This window comes from Drosophila arizonae, chromosome 4 (genome assembly GCF_054131065.1).
Source record: "Drosophila arizonae isolate 15081-1271.41 chromosome 4, UAZ_ARI_1.0, whole genome shotgun sequence".
Lineage (NCBI taxonomy): Eukaryota > Metazoa > Arthropoda > Insecta > Diptera > Drosophilidae > Drosophila > Drosophila arizonae.
The window spans coordinates 4,871,227-4,892,332 of NC_142924.1; the positions used below are offsets into that span (position 1 = coordinate 4,871,227).

Genomic DNA, 21,106 nt, shown 5'->3' on the forward strand with positions numbered 1-21,106 from the left:
CAAGTTCAAAGCGGAAACTTTGAGAAGCTGCCGCACATAAAAGGCGCACACTCAGCTCCATAAAAGGCAAATGTGTTGCCCAATCGTGTTTGCCAAATGCGTCTGATTATCTATCTACCTGTCTGCCTTATATGGCCTATCATTTCCAAACACATTAATTTCTAGCTCAGAGTACCAAGAATTATTTGAGAAGCGTTGCTTTAATCGAACCTTTTATAAGCATCATAATTTTTCAATAGATTTTTTATATAAATGTTTTTGTTTATATATTTTTTGTTATCTGGTCTCCAATTATCGTTGAGTGCTAATAAAGACGGGAGAGTCTCTGGTAGATTATCTCGAAATTCTTTCGCGTTCATGTGTCTAAGTAGCGAAGGTCAGAGAGAAGCAAGTGCTATAATCGGAACTGACTGACTAGCAAATGCCCTAAGCTATGTATATATGGAAATGCCTGACTAGCAGACGCCCTAGGCTCTAACTGAGACTAGTAGGTACTCTAAGTAAACTATAGTATACTATAGTATAATTATACTATACTATACTATAATAAAATATTGTATTGTGTAGATATGCACACATTTAGATGCTAATGAATGGGTAGACAAACAATCCGTCCTTCTCTAGGGTTTCTATAATATATTAAATAAATATGTATATTTTATTGACTCTACTAATCGCTTGTTTTTAATATAGCGCATCATTATACCCCTCATACTAATTTGCCATATGTTCGGGGTGTAATTACCTTCTTCAGCTAATATAGTTTGTAGTAGTTAAGCAATATCAACTTATCTCTCCAGTCTAGAAATTCTTAAAGAATTTAGAAAGTTGTTGTTGCTGCTTATACAAGGTTGATCTCTTCTGGTTTTTGACATGTGCTTTAAATATATATTTTGATAAATATTTGCTGTCTAGTGTTAGATGGTTAGCTCTTGAAGAGCTTCCCAAAGAAGTTGACAATGCGCTTTGGCATTAGTTTAGCAAGTTTAAAAGCTGCTTGAACTGATCCTCGAGATTGGCCGGTGCTTCCGTGGTCACTGGCTCCGCCGTGGTTGGCGCCTCGGTGGTCGTCGTCGTCGTTGTGGTCGTTGTCGTTGTTGAGCTGCTGCTGGTGCTGGTTGTGGTGGGTATAGCTTTTGGACTAATTCGGCCATCGAGACAGGCCTGCAGGTAGTTGTAGTTGCTGGCGGTGGACTCCACGTAGCTGCGCTCGGCCTTGTTGTTGCACTTCTCATGATTCAGATCGATTAGGCGGTAGCGTTCCTGCAGCAATGTGGCCGACTCAGAGGCATTGCCCGAAATGCCGTAAGTGGAAATCGTATTGTTGGAACCCTATTGGGGATTATATTGAGACTTAGCTTCACTCTTGACACCTGCTGTCATTTCTACTCACCGCTGCCGCATGGCAATTGAAGGAGTCGAGCGTGCCATTGACCTTGTTACACTTAGTTAGTGCCCTACACACAGATTCGGCAGATAGTTCGATGCTCCTGCGAGTTGGCAGGAAGTCGATGTCGATGCCGCGACGTGATCTCTGCGCGTCCTTCAGACAAGCGCTGTAGGCTTCACTGTACTGTTCCGCTATGAGATTCGATTCGCCAATGTAGCCAGCAAAGCAAGACATCGATATCATCGGATCGCGACGCGTCACCCGAGAGCTAAAGAACAGACGAGTCAGACCATCCTGGGTGGGCATGCCCACATAGGGAGGCAATGGCTTCATCAATGCCTCGGTAGAGGCGACCAGCATTGCGGCCAGGATTACCAGAGACTTAACCGATCCCAGAGACATGTCTGCAGAGTTTAGAATGTGAACTGCTTTTGGCGCAGTGCGTCTATTTCCACCCGTTTTTATATGCAGACTGAAGATGTCTGATAAGCTCATTATGTGATCTCTCCTTCGTTATCATCTTGCGAATTTTTTCTGATTTTTTTTTTCTTTTTCGTAAATGAAACTAGATAAATAGACCTCCATCCGTACGCTTGTTTATTTACAAACACGTCATTCATCAAATGGTGTGTGGAAACTACGTCTGAGATTGTTTGTCAAGCTAGTATTCTCTATGGTCTATTTGCAGACATCTAAGAAAACGCTAATTGCACTTTTATTTTCGTTTATTACATTCATAATCGGCCGTAGTAAGTTGACGCTGCACAGTGTTGCAGTACCCAGATCTGTGCCCATAGATGTTTGCTTTGCGCTTAGCGAAAGATAAACCGAAATTTATAGCAATTTCCGTTGATTTGCTATACAAATATATATATGTCTCACTCCGCCAACGTGTTGATGCTCGATCTCGGCAAATATTGATCATGTGAGTCAAATGATCTAATTTAGATAATGTGATGCATGATGCATCTGCGGTTGCAGTTTATCTAACCTACTTTATGATAAGCCCATTCAAATTCCCCCTTCAAGGGACTCCCATAATGTAGGAGATAGCTTTAACTACTGCTCCCAATTAATCTTACTCAAAATACTTCCTTTGTGAGTCACGAAACTTCTCTAAAACCAATGAAACAACTCGAGAAAGTCTTCCATCAAATTCATATTTAAATCTTGCCTTTAGAGCACGTATTTCTAAAAGCAACAACCATTTCCTTTTTAGGATCCCTGAACTTATATGATAGGTACTTTATGTTACGTATAGAAAGGTACTTTCGTAATGCCACACAAAACTTGATCGATGCCTATTTAAATCTTGGTCTTAGGGCTAAATGCATGCCCGTTGTTGAGCGCAATATGAAGTTCATCATGGGCCTTATCTCTGGGCCCTTTGGCAGCAGCTCGTAATAGCGTACCACCTTGCTGAGCAGCATCTTCATCTCCAGCATGGCAAACTTTTGGCCAATGCAGTTCTTGGGTCCAGCACTGAAAGGCAAATAGGAGAAGTTGGCAGCTTGCGACTTGCCATCTACCTCTGCCGTGTCGTCCAGGAAACGCTCTGGCTTGAAGCTGAACGGGTCGGGAAAGTATTTTGGATCCCGATGCGCAAAGTAGAGCACCATGTAGATGCTGGTGTGTGCCGGTATTATCTGATCGCCAATCTTGAGATCCTTTCGCGTATATCGGCCAACCGCTGGCACCGGCGGGTAGAGCCGCATCGTCTCTTTGATGACGCACTCCAGATACTTGAGCTGCTGCAGCTGCGACTGGCTGATGGCGGCCCTTGGATCGTTGCCGAGCACTCGCACCAGCTCCTCATATATCTTCGCCTGCACAGCGGGATGCCTGGCTATGGAGTAGAGAGCATGGGCCACTCCGCTGCTGGTCGTATCATCGCCCTCGAACATGAACGTATCCACCTCCTCGCGTATGTCCGCATCCGTGAGCGGGCTGCCCTGAATGGAGGCCTGCAGGAGAATATCCAGGAATGCCATTTGCGGCTTTCTGCCAATTTCCTCATCGCCCAGGCCTAAATGAGAGAGATGATCATTATTTAATTGTAATGGTTGTTAATAATTAAGTGTAATTCAAGTGTTATCTCGGCTTACTCAACGGTTTGTAGGTGCCGTCGGCCTTGGCTCGCTCCACCGCCTCGCGTCGCTCGCGAATGACCTTGTCGGTGAAGTCATGCATGATGCGAATATCGCTCAGCAGTTTCCTGTGTAACAATGGAGCCGTAACTCTAAAGAGCCACTCATAGCGCTGAGAGAACTTAAGCATGCGATCCGGCTGGATGTAAACGACGCTGAAAGTTTGCACAATTATTACGTTACGTTACGAATGCCCGCTAACTATTCATTGCAAATATGCGGTAATCGCTCTGTAGGCATACTCTATAAAAACCCGTTTAGTTTCACACCTTACCCCCAAAACTGTTCGCAATTTAATTAAACAGTTAAGTAGAGCCCATCAACTAGGGTTGGCATTTTAATACCTATATAAAGGGAGCGAATTTTGTATTGATATATTTTCCCATCAAGATAGGAGAATTTTGAGGTCGATGTACGCTGTTATAGAGTTAAGAGATCAAGATCAAGAGATCAATAGGTTCTGCCATAGAGTTGCATTTTAATGGAATTTTCTGATAGATCGTTTCTTCCTTAGGATCTATACATAGGGACAATCTAGCTCATCTTCGCCCCATAATATTTCTTGTATTAAAACCCCCTTTAGACCCCTTTACTCCTTACCAAATCTAGTTATCCATGAGTCTTACCTCTTCAACGCCTTTATATAGGGAAAGTCAGGATCGCTTTGTGCATTTACCTGCACGCCCATGGCCGTCTCTAAGCAAATTATACCACAATTACTTCTTGAACTACTTACACAAAATGAGCTACGCACCTGTAATAATATCGAGGGCTGCCAGCGATACGTATTTGAGCGTGTCCACCACCTGCTCGCCATCGGCCACTTGCTGCAGGCTGTCCACCAAAATGTCGGCCTGCTTGTCCATAATACCCACGTAGTGCTCCAGTATTTTGAAATGGAAAACTGTAGAGAAGACTTTGCGCCTAGAGTGCCATTTCTTGCCCACACTCACGAGCAGTCCGTCGTTGAGGAAGGGGCGCAGGAACTCATATAGCTGGCCCTTCTCCAGCAGAGTGGTGCTACTCAATATGGCCTCAAAGTGTTCCAGCTGCGTCGTGTAGACCTGCGACTCGTTTAGTATCCACAAGCGAAAGGTCTTGCCATAGCTGTTGAAGCAGCTGCCAACATAATCGATGATATCTGGGCGATGAAGAGAAAGTTTATAAAAGCCAAGACTGGAATGCGAACTAGAACTCACTGTCGGCGCCCAGCTGCAGCGCCTGAATGCCACATCCAACCAAGGGCAGCGACAAGGGGCCCGTAATTCCTGATTTGCTCAGTACGGCATAGCTGTGGCGCTTGCGTACAAAGTCCCAGGCCAGCAGCAGGGTCAAAGCGCCAACTAGTAAGGTCAGCAACATGTTAATAAAAGCGCGCACAGATTGAGCTGAGTTGCTCGGAACGGAGATGAAGAGACAAATGTTTGTATTGAAACAGATTCACTGCTATGTTGTTGTCAGTGCTGCGTGCGCGACTTGACTGTGCTATCTATCTAGGTGCTAGCCGGGCTAACCCGGGCTGCCTCCAGAGTCGCGTCCGACTCAGAGGCAGAGTCAGCGAAGCGCATTGTTAGCTTAAATTTGATATAGAGATTTACTTACACCAAACTGGTTTTGATTCGATGTCGTTGCAGCAGTGTTACACGCCTCTATGCATCTATAACCGAACCGTTTAAATGAGAGCTGTATTCTTGAATTATAATTAGCTTACAAATGGACTAGGGAAAATAATCTAGTTCATATTGATAATTAATATTGATCATTAAAATTAATTATATAAATGCATTCGACTTAAAGTGTCAATGTCAATTTAACTCTGAACTTGCAACAACCTGAGTAAGTCTACTACCTTTTTCTCTCTGTGTATCAAATCATTATTTGAACGGCGCTCAGTTTGAGTTGTTTGCATTGCGGAATATAAATATAAAAACAAAAAAAAAAAAAAAACAAAAAAACGATCTAAATAAATGAACCGTATTATCAGAGAATTTATTAGAATAATCAAATGTTTTTTTTTTGTTCAGTACCCAACTTAGAAATACCCTGCCCTGAGGTGACAAACTGTTGTAATATTCTAGGCTTTCTGCCTCTTAAGTTTGATTACTATAAAAAATGAAAAACATTATTAAGCAATATAGCAAAATACTGTTGAAATGTCTAGTCAAAGTTGAGAAATACCTCATAGCGTCTTGGCTTGCTCTACAATTAAACTTTGCCCTGTTTGCTGCAATGTAGATTCCATATTTAATTAGCTTTGATATATGTAAATGAATGATAAGAGTCAATCCTACAATACCTAAGCCCAGTGTCAGGTTGATTAAAAACCCAGCACAGGCAGCAAACGTGTCAGCTAAAGAAAGGTTTTGTCAACCCGGCAGTGGAACCGAAACAGCTGTGGGGGTCGAGCTACAGTTGAATGGACTGCGACGACGACTGCAACTGGAACGGCGACAACCGTTGTTTTAGTTTTTTAAAGTTGTGTTGAACTTGTTTGCAGAGTTCATGCCAGTTGGAGTTGGAGTAGGGCTAAGGGCAGAGAACGGAGTACGACTTGAGGGCATACACCCGAGTACACTCAATTAAGTCACGGCCAAGGCAAGACCGAAGCGAGCGCACCGGATATGTTTATTGCGTGGGCTGGGCCAGCGAATCAAACAAGTTATCAAAGTGTCGAGAAGCCAGTCCGTTCTGTAGCAGACAGACAAAACGGTAAACGAGAGCGTCACATAAGAAAACCCGTCAACACGTTACAAAATTGTTGTTGACTCATGATTTTCCCATGAAACCAGCATGAATCGAAATCAAAACCGGAAGATTTTGTCTTTGCGCAGACTTTGCGACAAGCTGAGGGAGTGGCCGGCAATCAATAGCTGCTGTCCGCATCTGTGGATGAAGCTGAAGTGCAGCCAGCAGTTGCACGTGCGGCACGTCTGGAGCAACAACCCAGCCGCACAACATCCCCAAATATGCATAGAGTTGGAGGTTTGAGGGCAGCACTGAAAATGAATGAAATATTTCCCTTTGTCGTCTGTGCGGAGTTTCTGACATTTGCCAAAAATGCATTTTCATGGCTCTTAGTCGAACAGTCTGCTACTCTAGCCACTTGCTGGAACACCCACTCAGTCAATGCGCCCTCTCACTCTCTCTCTCACACTCTTTCTCTTCCTTTTCGTTTCTCTGCAGAGCCAAAGTTATCGCCAGCTAACAAAGAATGGAGTTTGTTTGGTATTGGTTTTTGGTATCCCCGGCAACCGGCAAACGCTACAAAAACACGTCTGGGCTAACCCCAAGTGGGGGTGGGGGTGGGGGTTTGTAGTCTGATTTTAATGGGGGTTGCTGCGTTTGCATGCAGCACGTGCTGTCAGCTCTGCGCCGGTCCGCAACAATGCAAAACAGCTGTTCCAATGTTGCTGGGGAACATGTTGCTAAGGTCATTGAATTTAATAAAATGTTGCTGAAATGTTACTAATAGTTAAATACATGCTGCCAGCTTGCTTTTTGCTAATGGCAAAAATAATACTCAGAGCGTAGTCAGATACCTTAGCGAAATGTTGCTAAGATCATTACTAAAATGTTGCTACGGCTGAGTAAAACCACAAACCAATCAAATGTTGCAAGAACTTAGACTCATGTTGCCCACTTGCTACTGCTTTACAAAATCAAAATGTAAATATTAAAAGTTAGCTAATTTAGCTATCTAAGATATCTCGCCTAGGTTTAGCAGTTACTATAATAAAATTCTATGGCTCACATACTTACATCATCGGCCGCCTTGAACTTGTTTTAAATACCTCGACCATGCATAGAATTTAATAATAATTTTGCTGAAAAATTGTTAAATAAAAATGCCAAAATGCTGAAACGTGGCCAAAACAAAACGAAAAGCTACAAACGTTGGCTGGCTACAATTCAGAGTCAGAGTCAGCGAAGGTCAGTCTAATGAAATGTTAAATGCGCAAATGCTCGAACAAAAGCGACTGGCGAATTGGGCTTGAGGCGGGCTGTGGGGAAGGTCGGAAGATGTAAAGATCGCGTTGACGTTGTAATTTTGCATAATGACGAACTTCAAGGGGGCTGGGGTGGGGGAAGTTGGGAAAGTTGGAGGAGTTGAAATGAAATGCCGCGTGGGAAAGCGCTGGGCCGCGATCTTCAACCGAAGTGGACCCAAAAGAGTCTCGTGATGACACTTGAACAGTTCACAAAGTTTAGCAAATCTTTTGCAATTGTGTGCTCGGATTGCACAAGTTTCATTTGGGCCTGAGTGCGATGTCTATGATTACAATTGGACAGCGTAAGCTGCAATGCGATCGGCTGGGTTTCTAGCTTTGCGGTCTGGCTACCAGTGTATCGAATATATCGTATAATAATTAGACAAGTGCGAACTTAGCTCGAGCCGTAACCTTAACGCGCTGCACTCTAGTCTCACCTTGCTGCAAACCGCGTCGACAACTGCTCAAGTTCGCGCTGAAGATCTTTGGATTTGCTCTTCAAGGAAGCCTCGCCTGCCTTAATTTATATTGGCTGATGTCGTGCCTCGCTTAAGACTGAGATGAAATTGTTTATGCCGTGGTAAGCGCGGCTCATAAAGCAATCCACTTTGTTATATCATTATTCAGTGGATCGCGTGTTGCACATAAATTTTAATTGCGAATTATGAATCGCAAAATGTGCATAATTCAATTACAAAACATTTCGAACTCGAGTCGGCAGCCAAATGATGCAATTTATAACATTTAGCAGTTTTGCTGTCAGTTTTCATAGTTTTTCACAGCTTCATTAGGTAAGCGCAGCGAACTCGACCGAATAGGGAATTCAAACTTGTTTCTGGGCTGGCAGCTGGGAGTTGGGTGGGTGGTCAGCAGACCGGCCAACCGACCACACCTTGGCCGGCCACTCAAACTAATTGAACGCTAAATTGTTTCAATATCAATTTGTGCATTTAGTGTTTAAACAAAGGAAGGCCTCGCCGCGAAAGGAGCTGGGCTGAGCTAAGCCAGACCTGAGTGTGCCAGACCTTCGCGTGTGCTGTGAACTTCGACCTATTACTCCATTACCTATCGAACCATTAGAAATTGTGAGCGCATGCAATTCAAGTATTATCTACGCTTTTACTTTGATTTACACTGAAAGAAATAAGAGGTTAAGTAGTGAACAATTTAAAATTGGATAAGACTTTGTTGAAATATTGCTTGACCTCTAGAAACATTCTGCTTAAGATCTAAAAATATTTATAAACTATAAAGTGACAGCATTTACTTAATAAATTTATAAAATCGGAATTAAATTTATTTCTAGTTATTCCACATAGTTATCTAGTTTTAACTCTATAATTCTGCATCTAAATTTGATTTTTAGTTTCTTTACCAAAACTTCGTTCACTTCGACTCTATTCAAATTGCAAAAACCTTGATTTTCTGCCAATCTCGTTTGGTCGTGACTTCAGGTAGTTATCCTGCTCTTTTGCACCTGGTGAACTTGCGGCAAATCTTGACCTGCTTCTCCGGTGAGTGTCTGAGTGTCTGTCAACAGGCTGTCAAATTTTCCAAATTAATATGCAATTTAACTGTCAGGATTTTGTGTTTACCTGTGCTCGGCGCTAGCCACTGTTGGCCAGGTGTTGAGTTGCGATGGCCGTTGCAAGCAGCGTTCAATCGTCTGCGGACATTTGCCACGTTCAGTTCGCACTCTCGCGCTCTGTGCAACTCCAGTGACTCTACAACTGTGCCGCAGTCTTATCTACCAGACTTTAGCTTTATAGAATTGGTAAGCATCAAAGAAAATTGTAAGTTATTGTGTTTTTTTTTTCACTCACGCTGAGCATAGACATTTGTCTGCTGGATGACTAAGGCTTAAAGTCAAAGCTAACTGTACGAGTTGCAGGCCAATTGTGTTAGCTAATGACCATACGAATTGTATCCAATCTACTTATTTCATGTTATTTTCATCTCAAATTAGCTTTACCTGTTAGATGAGTAATGGAAGTCTATAATGAAACGAAGCTGAACTGAAAAGTCTGTGAAGCAACTGGAGTTGACTCACTGGGCGTGTTTAAGAGTCTGAGAAATTTAGGCGAGGTTAAAGGCTGTTAGAATATATACTTTGAACATTATGGAAGAACTTTGATTATACTCATAACTAGAGTGACTTTTAGCCTCTTAGTCTATCCAATTCATGACAAGAAAACTTCGCTTAACTAAATCTATACTCAAGATTTTCTATTAAAAACATATCTAAATAAAATGCTTTCCTGACATTTATAAATTATACGGCCTGCTCTATGAAAGAGTAGAGAAAGTTGCCTGGAAAGTCTAGCGGCGACTGCTTCCTGTGTTGTAGTATGCAGAGAGTTATCAGCGCTGGGTCGCTTGATCCTCATTAGTGGCACAGAAAGTGCTGCATCACGAGTTTGTTATTAATGGAATGGATAGAATGGGGCGTGTAACGTGTAGCTGAATGCCGATTGCTGGTTGCATTTGATGTGCGAGTATCTGTAAGATACGATGCCACACACACACACACACACACAGCTGCACACATATTGTAACAGTCTGTCTCTGTGTTTATCTCTTTGCAGCAATCTCATTGCGAAAAGCAAAAGTTACTCGGGCATAGCCGGCCCCCAACTGCCGCCACTTAATGCAGGTGGGTTTGTGAAGTTGCGTCATGTAGATACCGATAAGCCGCACACATCAACGCAATCGCAGCCAGATAAGCAAGAGGATACAGCTCTCAACGAAGACGACGCCACTGCAGTAGAAGTAGAAACTGAGGTGAGTTGATTGTCTGACACACTCCACACACACACACACACACACACAATCCCATCGACTACAGCCTTCAATCTCTGTTTGCTCTTAGATTATGGGTCCCGATCAGCGCAATATTGCCAAGACGGGCTCCATCGCCGATCGTTTGGCCGCGCTGCAGAAGAGCGGCGAGGATGACTGGAAGAAGCGCATCAGCAAGCGCGATGAGGTCGACGATATTTGTCGGGAGAATTTTGTCAATGTGAGTACAAATAGTTTTGTGATTGACTTTATCTTTATACGGCCAACAATGGTCTGTTGGTAACGAGTTTTCCTATTTTGTTGCCTTGTTTTTATTGCCATTTCAATTGCTTTCGCACTTGCGTGAAAACTATTTCCTTATTGTCGCTTGCAACAATTTTTTTTTATTTATTTTTTTTTTTTTTTGCAATTATGCGCAACGTTTGCTGCTAGCTAACTTGAGTTTTATTTCTCTTGCCTGGCTGCAGGCTGTTAGCCAAGCGTTCAAACGAGAGCTAGTCGAAAAGTGCGAATGCTGCGAGCTGCAGTCGGCCACAAAACAAATAAAACAACAATGAACTTTGCAATAAATTTTAGAAATTTAAGTCTATATATATTATAAACATATTGAATATTTTTGTATAATTTTATATATATTTTTCATTTAATTATCATTGATATGTTAAATATTTCCATTAATAATTGTAAGCCAATGTCGTATAGTTTACTTGCCAAGCACTCCCTGGCCGCTGCCTAACGATAGATGGCGCTATTAGACGACTGCCTAAAAGTATGCTACGATTTTATTACTGTCTATTATTTCTCTATTGAAGTTTGTTGATCATCTGTCTGAGCTCAGTCTAGAGAGAATCTAGTGTGAAAAAACAGCTAACAATTAAATTAAATCAAATGAAATTAAAGCATAAATAAATATAAAAATTAATGGCTAAATACAATTTATATCAAATTTACAATATATATCTAACAATATGTATAGAGAATTTTTTCGGCAGAATTTCAAGAAAGTTTGTCAGAGTTTTTATAGCCAGACAATCCGATTTGCTATGAAGCTTTTACTGTACTTCTGCTATTGCTAGCCCGGTTAGGTGTACTGAATTTGGCATTTTACTTTCGTTTAACGGCTGCGCGCCTGAATTACCAATTACCTGGCGTACTTTTTATGGCCAGGTGACATTTTGTCCAAGCACTTGCAAAAAAAAAAAAAAAAAAAAAATGAAAACATCTATATATTGAACTTCAAATAAAATTCGCCAAAGCTGAGTTGAGTGAACTTTTTCTCATTGTCTCCTTTCTCTGTTTGCCTTATTAAGCGCGCTTTACGCCGGGGCCTATAATTATGCGGGTCTGTTGGGTGTTCAAAACATACATTTATGAGCACCTCCCTCGCGCCCCCGCTCCATGCCCAACCGTCTGTTGTACTCTAATGTACAAGTAATCACATTTAATTATGCTGGCCACGCCTTTTTGGGCATCATCATAATCAACGTCAACAGCTGCCCCTGTTTGACTCTATATACGGCTGTGGCTTCATGATTTGGGAGAAATTTTCTGGGCAAAATTCATGTCAAACTGTTTTGAAAGATCTAACCCAGGGGATGTGGGCACGAGTCAAATGAGTTTTGAATTGTCGTTGTTCACGCTTCTTGAAGTTCGAGTTGCCTACAAGAGCAGCTAAAGATGTAAATGTAGATAGAAATACATGCATACATATATGTATGTATGTATATAGTACATAACTAGAGACTGAAGCACTTGACGCCTGCGCCACACTTGTGACAGTGGGGCAAGGCCATTGGAAAGTCAATAAAAAGTTATTGAATGAAACAGTCTCTGTTGTAGATTATATCAAATATTATATTATGATTCGGGTTTGATTAGGTTTATGCATGGAAATGGCTTCAGCTTCCATCCAGCTGCTAGTCTATAGCTACAACCAATCTAGTCTTAGTCATAGTGACTCAGAATTAATAGACTTAAACTAATTTTAGCTGTAGGTATTAGTGTTTGCTATACTCTATTTCTAATTCTTCCAGCTTGAGCTAATTAAATATATGAGCAGTCTCTAACTATATATAGGAGTCGAATTAGTTATCCAAGCTAAAAGCTCACATTTCACCATTCTTAAAGGGAATTCAAATCATAATAATCAAGTGGCATTCATCATCGGGCCACGTTCGCTAAGCATATCATCATAATCATCTAAGGCAGCGCAACTTTATGGAGGGCCTACGCTGCTGCAGTTGCCTGCCAACTTGCATTTCTTCATTTTTTACTATCGAAACTTGCCTTGTGGGCAGCAACAGCAACCAGCAACAGCAACAACAACAACAACAACAATTATCAAATAAAAAAGGATGGAACTGAAGGCGGCGGCTGTTGGGCTGTGTTTGGGTTGAGCTGTAGCTTCCACTCCATTTAGCTCGCTGCCTCTAGATGTGCCTCCGTCTCTTTGTAAAGGCAGCCTGGGCTGACTTGCTGCGTCTACTCCACATACGCCCCGTCGCCCTGCCCCTGACTATTGCCTCTGTTGTAATTCTTGATGCTGCTGCTGCTGCTGCTGCTGCTGCGGCTTGTTGGTCGGGTCCAGCTGCTGTGGCTGCTGCATTTGATCTGTGGCTTGATCTTGAACGTGCTCATCTGCCAAGCAAAGGCCCCAACAACCAGCCGGGCTTGGCCTCGCCTTTGCCTGTGCCTTTGCTAGTGCCTTCCTCTAGCTATTGTAAATTGTTTTACTGAATTTGATATACTTGCTGCTTTGCCCAGACTCACAAACACACAAACACACACACACACGCATGCATACACATACATTTATCTCTACATACACGCAGCCCCATCGCTCGCCCCTCCTTTGGGTAGTTTATTATGCTCGTGTATTGTTCGCCTGCTGTTGCGATTATGTTGTTTTTTTCTTCCTCTTCTTCTTCTGCCCAGCTCTGATCTGCTGTACTTGTTCATTAGTCCATGCCTCGCCAAGACGCAGTGACAGTAGCTAGTTGTTATTGTTGTTTTGGTTTTGTCTATAGAAAAGAGTTCTTACAAGCAAGTTGGGTCGCATTCATGTGCCCCTCCCTGCGTTGCCACGCCCCGCGCCGCCTTGCTGTTGTTGTTGCTGCCGTTCATTGCTGATTATTTTTGGTGTCTTTATGTGATTCATTATTTTCTTTTGCACATTTCTGTTCTGCTTAAGATAAGCTGACTATTTATCCGATTTGATAGCCTTGCATCATCTTACATATGCCATGATATAATATATATTTTATATATATACCATCGGTCTGAAAGATTGCTTCAGACATGATTCATGTTTTCTTCATGATTTATCCAAAAATTTCTGTGCATCAGGCCCTTCGTCACTAAAAGCTTGCAATCTCTCTCCCTCCCTCTCCCTCGCTCTCTCTCACCAGCACTCTCTTTCTTTCTTCCCCTGTCTGTGATCTCTCCTGGTTGCGCTCAGTTTAATTTAAATAGTCTGTTTTCATTGTCTGTCGCCTGCGAGGCAGCAACAACAACAACAACAGCACTTGACTTGCTGCGCTCACTCTCCCGCTCTCACTCTCCCACTCTCTCTCACTCACACTTTCAAAGCCGGCTTTGATAGTCTGCAATCGGAACTTGTTGCTCGCCGATCTGAGCGCTGCCGCAGTACGAGCCGCGACTCCAAGGCGAGCGCTTCGCAACTCGCAAAATTCGCATTTGACTATTGTTATTAGCATTGTTATTATTGTTATTGTTATTGTTATGCATTATTTTGCTTTTGCTGCTCGTTTTCCATTGACATTCAATTTGATAAGCGGCAAATCAAAAAATTGACGTGTGTAAATCTCTCTCGCTCTCTAACTGTCTATCTCTCTCTCGCACTCGCATTCGCTCCGATTGCATAAAAAGTAATGTGAAGTAGTTTCCTGACTGCGAAAATAAGTTGCATAAACTGTCGAATGCGGCGCAGCAGGAAGCGAATTATATAAAGTCAAAAAAATAATTTTTAACATATTATTTGGCATTTGGCATTTTGCATTTGACTTAGCCGTAGTGAAACGTTGACACAAATTTCACGACAAATATTAAGATAAATGTATTTCAAGGCTGGTCGTTTCACTCATACTCACACACACACACACACACACACACACATACTCAAATACATTCTCACCTTTGAGAACTTTCTTATGCGCCGTATTACGCTTGCCCGCATTTTGTGACTATTACAAATCGAAGCCCACGTAATAGTTTGAAAATAAATGCACGATTCCTCATCGGCAAACTGAATAGAAATATTACGAAATAAGCTAAAACTAATGCGAATATATGGAAACAGAGCGTAAAGTGAATTCATTTGCAACAATATGAGCATTCTAACTGAACGTAAATAGAATCAGTGCAAAATACTAAGTGGAATAATCAAGCACTCCAATTGGAAACCAACTACTTGCCCAGTTGCTTAGGCACATGCATGCAAAAAGGAAGATATTCATATGCACACGCACACACATGCGCATTGACCTGTGTAGAAATTACCAATAAGAGTGATGCTCCAATTTGAACCCAACTGCTTGTGCGCTCGCTACGATTCTGGAGCCAAAGTGCGCAAGTGCAGCCGCAGCCGACGACGCACTCGCGACGTTGTCATCGAAACTCAACGAAGCCAAACATCATAAGGCACAGCAGAAGACACACTACGTCGCGCTGTGAGAGAGCGTGAGAGCGGCCAGCGAGTGGAGAGAAAGCAAAGTCCACAGAGAGCGGCGCGCTGCTTGATAAAAGTTGCGTTCGTTGTGGTTCGTTCAGTTAAATTTAAGACGAGAAGCCGAAGAGAACGACCGCTGGGTGCGTCGGAATGCAAAACGCGCCTAAAAAGCAATCGCAAACGCAAAAACAAAAACAACAACATTCAAAATAAATAAAGCAAAACAAAAGAATTCTAGAATAAATAAAAGACAGCCTTGCGCGGATATCAGATGACAGTCCAAGATAAAAATACTAAAACAAGCGTTGGAATATGTTTTTGCATATATGCATGAATATAAGGACAAACAGTGCGGCAGCCGATTGCAAATCACAACAGAAAGCACTTAACGAAAGGTGTGTGCGAGTGTGCGAGCGTGCGAGAAAGAGAAAGGACAACCGAGAAGATATTGCAAAAATGTAGAAAATAAATATTTGATTGGCAGATTTTTGCAATATTTTTGAGTTGCACTGGAAAGATTTACACATCAAAATATATTACAATATTTTTAAAAATATATAAATTGTTTTTAAAAATATAAAAAATATATCAATTTTATTTTACTAAAAACTCTTTAAATTTAGTGTTCTGTGATGTCATGGTAAAAGTACCGCTTATCAAAGACTGAAAAAACGATATCAGAATTATTGTGTTTGCCAGCGGAAACAGTTAATAAATACTCGCGAAATCGAACGGTAGAAAGGCAATTGCAGATAGTGATAGAAAGAGAGTAACTCCATTGGCCGGCAACAATGGCAATGACAATGGCAACCGACTACCAAGCGTATCTGGAGACAGCCTGGCAGTGGCTGAACTACCTGCCCTACCTGTTGGTGGCCTACGTGCTGCTCACCTTGGTGCCCAAGTCGCTGATGCGCATGAAACGCTACGCGGACGCTGACTTCGAGGCGAATCGTCACAAGTTTCATCGCTGCTATGGCCCTGAGCTCTGCTGCCACGCCCATGCCAGCGTCCAGGCGCAGGAGCTGCCAGCGAAGCAGGCGAAGCAACGCAAGCCGGTGACTCGCGTCTACCCCAAGCGTCAGCAGCCGCTGAACAAGCCGGAGCTGCCGTCCATTAGGCACAACAATGTGACCAAGATTGCGCGCATGTTCGAGTCGGGCAATGCGACGCGCCAGGTGAGCCGCGTGACACCTGTGACGCTGCCCGACATACGCTCGCTGGGCGCCAGCGAGGACTCCAGCGAGACGACGCCCTGCGTCTCGCGCAAGGGCAGCATTGCCACACAGATGCAGCACATTGAGCATGCCATGCAACTGTGGCAGGAGCTGCAGGATCAACAGCAGCAACAACAACAACAGCAGCAGCAGCAGCAGCAACAGCAACAACAACAACAGCAAAAGTCATCCAGGCTCAACGATTGGGAGCCAATGACTGCGATGCCTGTGCCGGCCATAAGGCGCAGCCTGGGCACCTCAGCCACGCCCTCGACTGCATCGCCGCTCTGCAGCTCACCTGAGCCGCCGTCACCTGTGCTGCTGCGCGAGCCGCCCGCTCTGTGCCTCAAGTCCAGCATGGAGGACATCTTCCAGGCGATCGCACGCAGCGCCGAGGAGCCCGTCGACTGCAACAGCCTCTCGCCCATCACCTGCATCGACGACATCTTGTCGGAGCGCAGATTCTCAAGGCCTTTGTCCGCCTACTCCATAACCGATCTGCTCAACGAGGAGCAGGAGCAGGAGTCGCTGTTCGTGAACGAGACGACGCTGCAGCAGCTGGAAGCGAGTTGAGATGGGAAGAGAATATTGAGACTTTCGAGTGATTATCTGCAGTAGATCATCTTCGTGCCATGTGCGAACCCAGCTTGCTTAGCTCTTTCTCTCTCCCTCCCTCCCTCTCTCTCTCTCTTTGTCACTCTGCTTATCTCTCTGCCCCACTTATCAATGGCTTCGTTCACCGAGTCACAGCAAAACAGTTGCGATAAGGCCACGCCCCCGCATTTCCCTGGCTGCTGCTTAGCCTTCGCCAATTGCATTTTGTTTGTTTAATTAATGAAAGCTTAAGCAAATAAAAATCAAATCAATAACAATTATGGAATGTATTAACATTACTATTATTATTATCATTATTATTATTATTATAATTAACATTAGCGAATTAGATCTGATCAATAGAATCTGTATATATATATAGATCCATGGACTGCAAAGTCCTTGGGCTCAACGTATCGCATCCTTGCCTGGTCGCTATTCTGGTTCTCAGTTCTCAGTTGCCTATAACTATTATTATTTATTACTATTGTCATTGTGGATATATTTTTTAAATAATAAAACTGTAATTGAATTACACTAAAAAAAAAAAAAATAAAACAACCAAATTATCTCAAGTGACAAATAAATATGCAAAGTACTAAAATGCTTAAAGTACTTATTAAACAAAACTTTGACTACGAATTTGTAGTTAGTATTATTTATGTCTTACTCACACACACACACATATACATACGAGAGTATACATATTTTATAAATAAATTGTTTACAACAATCAATTGTAAGAATTTCACTTAATTTATGTTTGTCACAGCTGGCGAAAAAGCAAGAGGAAGAAAACTGCATTAGAATATGAAAAAATTTCAGCTTTGCTCGGCAGCTGTTTTGATCACTTTGCTGCTATTTATTTTATATAATAAACATTCAGTCTTCCGCCTGTTTTGCACCTCCAACAGAGCAGAACAGAACCCAACTGAAATGCTCTATTCCTAGCCAAACTAATTTGCCTCTGCATCTGCCTCTGCCTCTGTCGAGTGGCATTTGGGCTTTTATTGCTATGATTAATTCTCTTGGATTGAAATGCGCGAATTTAATCGATATATAACATATGGATATATATATATGGCATCATTAGTCAAATTCTTTATATATAGATATATACTAGAGTGGGTTTTATGATGCTAGAGTGCAAATACCTTTCAACTTGAGCACAACAGAGCAAAACCTATCAACAAAGCTGAACAATCAACTGAAATTGCTGCACAAAGAATTCTTTACTTAGCTTGAGATCAACGAATGCCATAGTTGCGAAAGATATAATAGCAGCAATGATTATACTTTGTGGTACTGATAATAAAAGTGAAACAGCAACAGATTCTTATTGCCATTTAAATACTCTTGTTTAGTTAAGCTACTTGATATTGCTGACAAGCTAAAGAGTTTTATTACAGATGGAATTTTAATTAAATATAAAATATATCAATTTTATAAATAGTACTAGTTGAGCATAAAAATAGTAGTAGACCTAAGAATAGTACTGAATAACTGGAGCAGCTGATATGTCTATGCACAGTGACAAAAATTCCATAGAAACTGGGTAAATTTTATTCAGTTTCAGTTCTGTTTATTCATCGATAGCAAAAATTCCAATTGGAAATAATCTGTTTGAGTATGATAATAGTCGTGCGAATGAGTTTTCTTCTAGAAATAGTAGTGCCTCGACTACTACTATTTTAGTGCACGGCCTTTAATGCATAATGCAATGTGGGTAATTGCTCTATTTACGCCACTTTAAAGTAAATTTACTTATTTATTCATCGAGCACAACAAATGCTGATTGCAATAGTCAATTGGGATTTCATTGTGCATCATTTGCAGCTGGTCCAATTGGACAAAGCCCCCATCGAATGAGTGTTGAGGCAGTTAGTTTCCAAAATCATTTAATTACGTGGGTGTAGGCAAAAATTTCAAGGCCAACGTATTGGCCAACTTAGGGAATATCATCTAAATGCTATTGCCTAAATATTGATTTCACGTTCATTAACCAAAAAGATCGAATGGAATAATTATTTGTATATGGCATTTGCAAAGCGTATTCAAACGTCGTCATGCCATGCCAAAAATTTGTTGTCTTTGTTCATATTTATTCGCCTTTTAGGTGGAGTTGACCCTTTTTTATTGCGGCTTATCACACTTAATGCCTCCGATGATTCATCGCGCGCACGGCCCGAGCAATCGTCAGTCAGGCCACAAAGCCGTGTAGTAGCTCAGCTCAGCTCTGCTTTGCTTTGCTCTGCTGATGACGCATTTTCGATCCACTTCAGAAGAATTCCAATTTCAATTCCGATTCCAATTCCAATTCCAATTCCGATTCCGATTCGCTATCATTCACGAAGGTTGTGAGCGTAACAAAGCGTTTGTTTACTCAATCACACGAGCATTGCAAATAATTGGAAATTTCTCAATTGAGTTTTATGATAAACAATATATGACGATAACAAATGATTTATTGTGCCGGCAATACAAACAGCCGTTAGGCCTGAGCTCAGCGGCTATCTTTAGTGTAGAAGCAAACATAAATTTGAGATATTTACAATTAATTTGTGGTTTAAACTTGAAACTCGAATGAAAGTAAACAGTTGGAGAAATACGTTATGCTCTCAGCTCGCTCTCTCTCTCTCTCTCTCTCCCTCTCTCTCTCTCTCTCTGTCTCTCTCTCTCTCTCTCTCTCTCTCTCTCTCTCTCTCTCTCTCTCTCTCTCTCTCTGTCTCTTCAGAGAATATGCTGCTTATCTTATCTTATCTCTCCCACTCTCCGTCAGGCTGTTTGATAGCTCAGCGTGTGCTGGCTCATATCTAATCTTCCTTCTCTCTCTCTCTGCCTGTTGCTCTGCCTCTCTTTTGGGCTATTTGTTTTACAGCTATCATTACCTGTCTCACCTTCCACTACGCAGTAGCTTTGTTTTTTGTTGTTTTTCTTTTTTTTACGGACATTGCAATGAGTACCTCAGTCACAGATCCCGTGGCGCGCGGTAAACAGCTCTACAGATTGGATAGCGCATTTAATTTGAATTTGTTGTCTAATCAATTAACTTGGCTTTAAGGTGTGACTCGAATGCTGTGTGCGCAATGCAAAAAGGGAAATTGGTAAATGGCTTTGTAGTTTTGGCTTACTAATTCTCAGCTCTTTGTCCAAGTGTCGAGCCTGCTAACTAAATAACCAATTTAGTCGGCCCTGGGCAGGCCAGGCAGGTGTGAGTCATGCCCTCGACTGGGAATTGCCCAAGCTTTATTAATGTTAGCCAACTCGGAGTAGCCAAAAATGGTTTGATTGATGACCATTTTTGCAGCCAATGTGCGCGTTTTATTCATTTAAATTTCTAGTTTTATTTTGTGTTAAATTTGTTTTTTGTTTTTTGTTTTTTTTTTTTTTTGTCTGTTGCTTTGTTGTTGTTTTTCGCAATCGACGCCCACGCGTCGTTTACTTAATGGCTAAAACTGTACTAATTGGGTTTTAATTTTTTTTTATGCTCACACAGGAATCACTTTCGCTGGCCCAATCGATCTCGGATAAGCCACTCCCACCATCGCCACTCATCGTGGCCAGCCTCGAGGGCGGCAAAGTCTCGGATCGCTTGGGTAAACTCAAGTCGAACTCAGAGAAGTGGAAGCAGCGCATAGGTAAGCACACGACTAGCAACTAAACTCAGCTGATATTCATTATGCCAATGATAATGTTAATGAACTGCTTGCAGAGCAAACGGATGCCAAGAAGTTCACAGTCGCTGGCCGACTGCAGAAGAAGGAGCAGTCTCCAGTCGAGCTGCAGTTCGAGCGGCTGCCCAACGATGCGGCCAAGAAGTGCCCCATGCTGGAGGTGCGCAGCGCCAACCAGCCCCAGCTGGGCCTGGCCAAGAGCCCCTCCATGATGGTGGGCCACGCAACGAAGCCGACGGCCGTGCAGCGCAGCTTGAGCGTCCAGGAGGAGGAGAATGTGACGCTGACGCGCAGCAACAGCAACAAGAGCAGCAGCAGCAGCAGCAGCAGCTCCAGCTCCGACTCGGATGGCTCGCCGCGCAATGCCAAGCAGCACAAGGAGCTGGCCAACAACAAGAGCGCCGAGGCAGCCACAAATGTGGGCGCCCGGATTCAGGTGCCGCGCTCGGACGATGCCGAGACCTTCGAGAACTTCTTTGGCGGTCAGCAGGCCAAGAGCTCAGCAAGCGCACAGACAGTGGAGCTGGAGATAAGCGCCTTCGATGACATCAAGTCCACGGAGCGGTAAGGCCTATTCCCTTTAGTTTGAATTCAATTCATGCTTCGTCT

The 21,106-nt window shown here is 42.6% G+C and overlaps 4 protein-coding genes and 1 long non-coding RNA gene across 27 annotated transcripts in view; 2 read left to right on the forward strand and 3 right to left on the reverse strand.

Moving 5' to 3' along the window:
• Window positions 1-21,106, forward strand: part of Svil (Supervillin) — a 127,631-nt gene that overhangs the window by 103,051 nt on the left and 3,474 nt on the right. For 14 of the 17 annotated variants that reach the window (XM_089468549.1, XM_089468546.1, XM_089468545.1 and 11 more), the window contains 4 exons: window positions 10,112-10,307; window positions 10,396-10,545; window positions 20,320-20,461; window positions 20,536-21,061. In XM_089468549.1, coding sequence (XP_089324675.1) covers window positions 10,112-10,307; window positions 10,396-10,545; window positions 20,320-20,461; window positions 20,536-21,061 — 1,014 coding nt within the window. Of the gene's footprint in view, window positions 1-7,948; window positions 8,107-9,158; window positions 9,301-10,111; window positions 10,308-10,395; window positions 10,546-19,768; window positions 19,928-20,319; window positions 20,462-20,535; window positions 21,062-21,106 lie in introns of those variants that run through there. The other 3 variants (XM_089468554.1, XM_089468555.1, XM_018006037.2) reach the window with 3 other exon arrangements.
• LOC108612954 (uncharacterized) lies at window positions 860-1,851 on the reverse strand. The gene is made up of 2 exons (XM_018006078.2): window positions 1,394-1,851; window positions 860-1,332 (listed from the first exon to the last, which is right to left on the reverse strand). The coding sequence occupies exons 1-2, from the start codon at window positions 1,790-1,792 to the stop codon at window positions 973-975; spliced, it is 759 nt and encodes a 252-aa protein (XP_017861567.1). The 5' UTR covers window positions 1,793-1,851; the 3' UTR covers window positions 860-972.
• Cyp4d20 (Cytochrome P450 4d20) lies at window positions 2,532-5,088 on the reverse strand. The gene is made up of 5 exons (XM_018006066.2): window positions 4,737-5,088; window positions 4,292-4,678; window positions 4,164-4,233; window positions 3,496-3,692; window positions 2,532-3,416 (listed from the first exon to the last, which is right to left on the reverse strand). The coding sequence occupies exons 1-5, from the start codon at window positions 4,897-4,899 to the stop codon at window positions 2,692-2,694; spliced, it is 1,542 nt and encodes a 513-aa protein (XP_017861555.1). The 5' UTR covers window positions 4,900-5,088; the 3' UTR covers window positions 2,532-2,691.
• Window positions 8,795-9,858, reverse strand: LOC149269029 (uncharacterized). Of its 4 annotated transcripts, none has more exons than XR_016270033.1 (4): window positions 9,577-9,858; window positions 9,350-9,520; window positions 9,122-9,287; window positions 8,795-9,067 (listed from the first exon to the last, which is right to left on the reverse strand). It is a non-coding gene; the product is annotated as an uncharacterized LOC149269029 (long non-coding RNA). The 4 variants fall into 4 exon arrangements; XR_016270034.1 differs by having other exon boundaries at window positions 9,350-9,498; window positions 9,577-9,857; XR_016270035.1 differs by having other exon boundaries at window positions 9,122-9,281; window positions 9,350-9,852.
• On the forward strand, window positions 12,968-17,560 carry LOC108612952 (uncharacterized). 4 transcript variants are annotated; one of them, XM_089468583.1, is made up of 2 exons: window positions 12,968-14,030; window positions 15,636-17,560. In XM_089468583.1, exon 2 carries the CDS (start codon window positions 15,804-15,806, stop codon window positions 16,800-16,802), a length of 999 nt encoding a protein of 332 aa, XP_089324709.1. In that variant the 5' UTR covers window positions 12,968-14,030; window positions 15,636-15,803; the 3' UTR covers window positions 16,803-17,560. The 4 variants fall into 4 exon arrangements, with proteins under 4 accessions (XP_089324709.1, XP_089324708.1, XP_089324707.1 ...); XM_089468582.1 differs by having other exon boundaries at window positions 13,942-14,042; XM_089468581.1 differs by having other exon boundaries at window positions 13,981-14,139.

What these genes read in the sequence shown, in the direction of transcription:
- LOC108612954 (XM_018006078.2), bottom strand. Translation starts at nt 1,792, where the DNA reads ATGTCTCTGGGATCGGTTAAGTCTCTGGTAATCCTGGCCGCAATGCTG. An exon ending in TCAATTGCCATGCGGCAGCG is followed by an intron (nt 1,333 to 1,393) that starts GTGAGTAGAAAT and finishes AATCCCCAATAG; the next exon opens with GGTTCCAACAATACGATTTC.
- Cyp4d20 (XM_018006066.2), bottom strand. Translation starts at nt 4,899, where the DNA reads ATGTTGCTGACCTTACTAGTTGGCGCTTTGACCCTGCTGCTGGCCTGG. An exon ending in GCTGCAGCTGGGCGCCGACA is followed by an intron (nt 4,679 to 4,736) that starts GTGAGTTCTAGT and finishes TTCATCGCCCAG; the next exon opens with ATATCATCGATTATGTTGGC. An exon ending in TATATAAAGGCGTTGAAGAG is followed by an intron (nt 3,693 to 4,163) that starts GTAAGACTCATG and finishes GCAAACTTTCAG; the next exon opens with CGTCGTTTACATCCAGCCGG.
- LOC108612952 (XM_089468583.1), top strand. Translation starts at nt 15,804, where the DNA reads ATGGCAATGACAATGGCAACCGACTACCAAGCGTATCTGGAGACAGCC.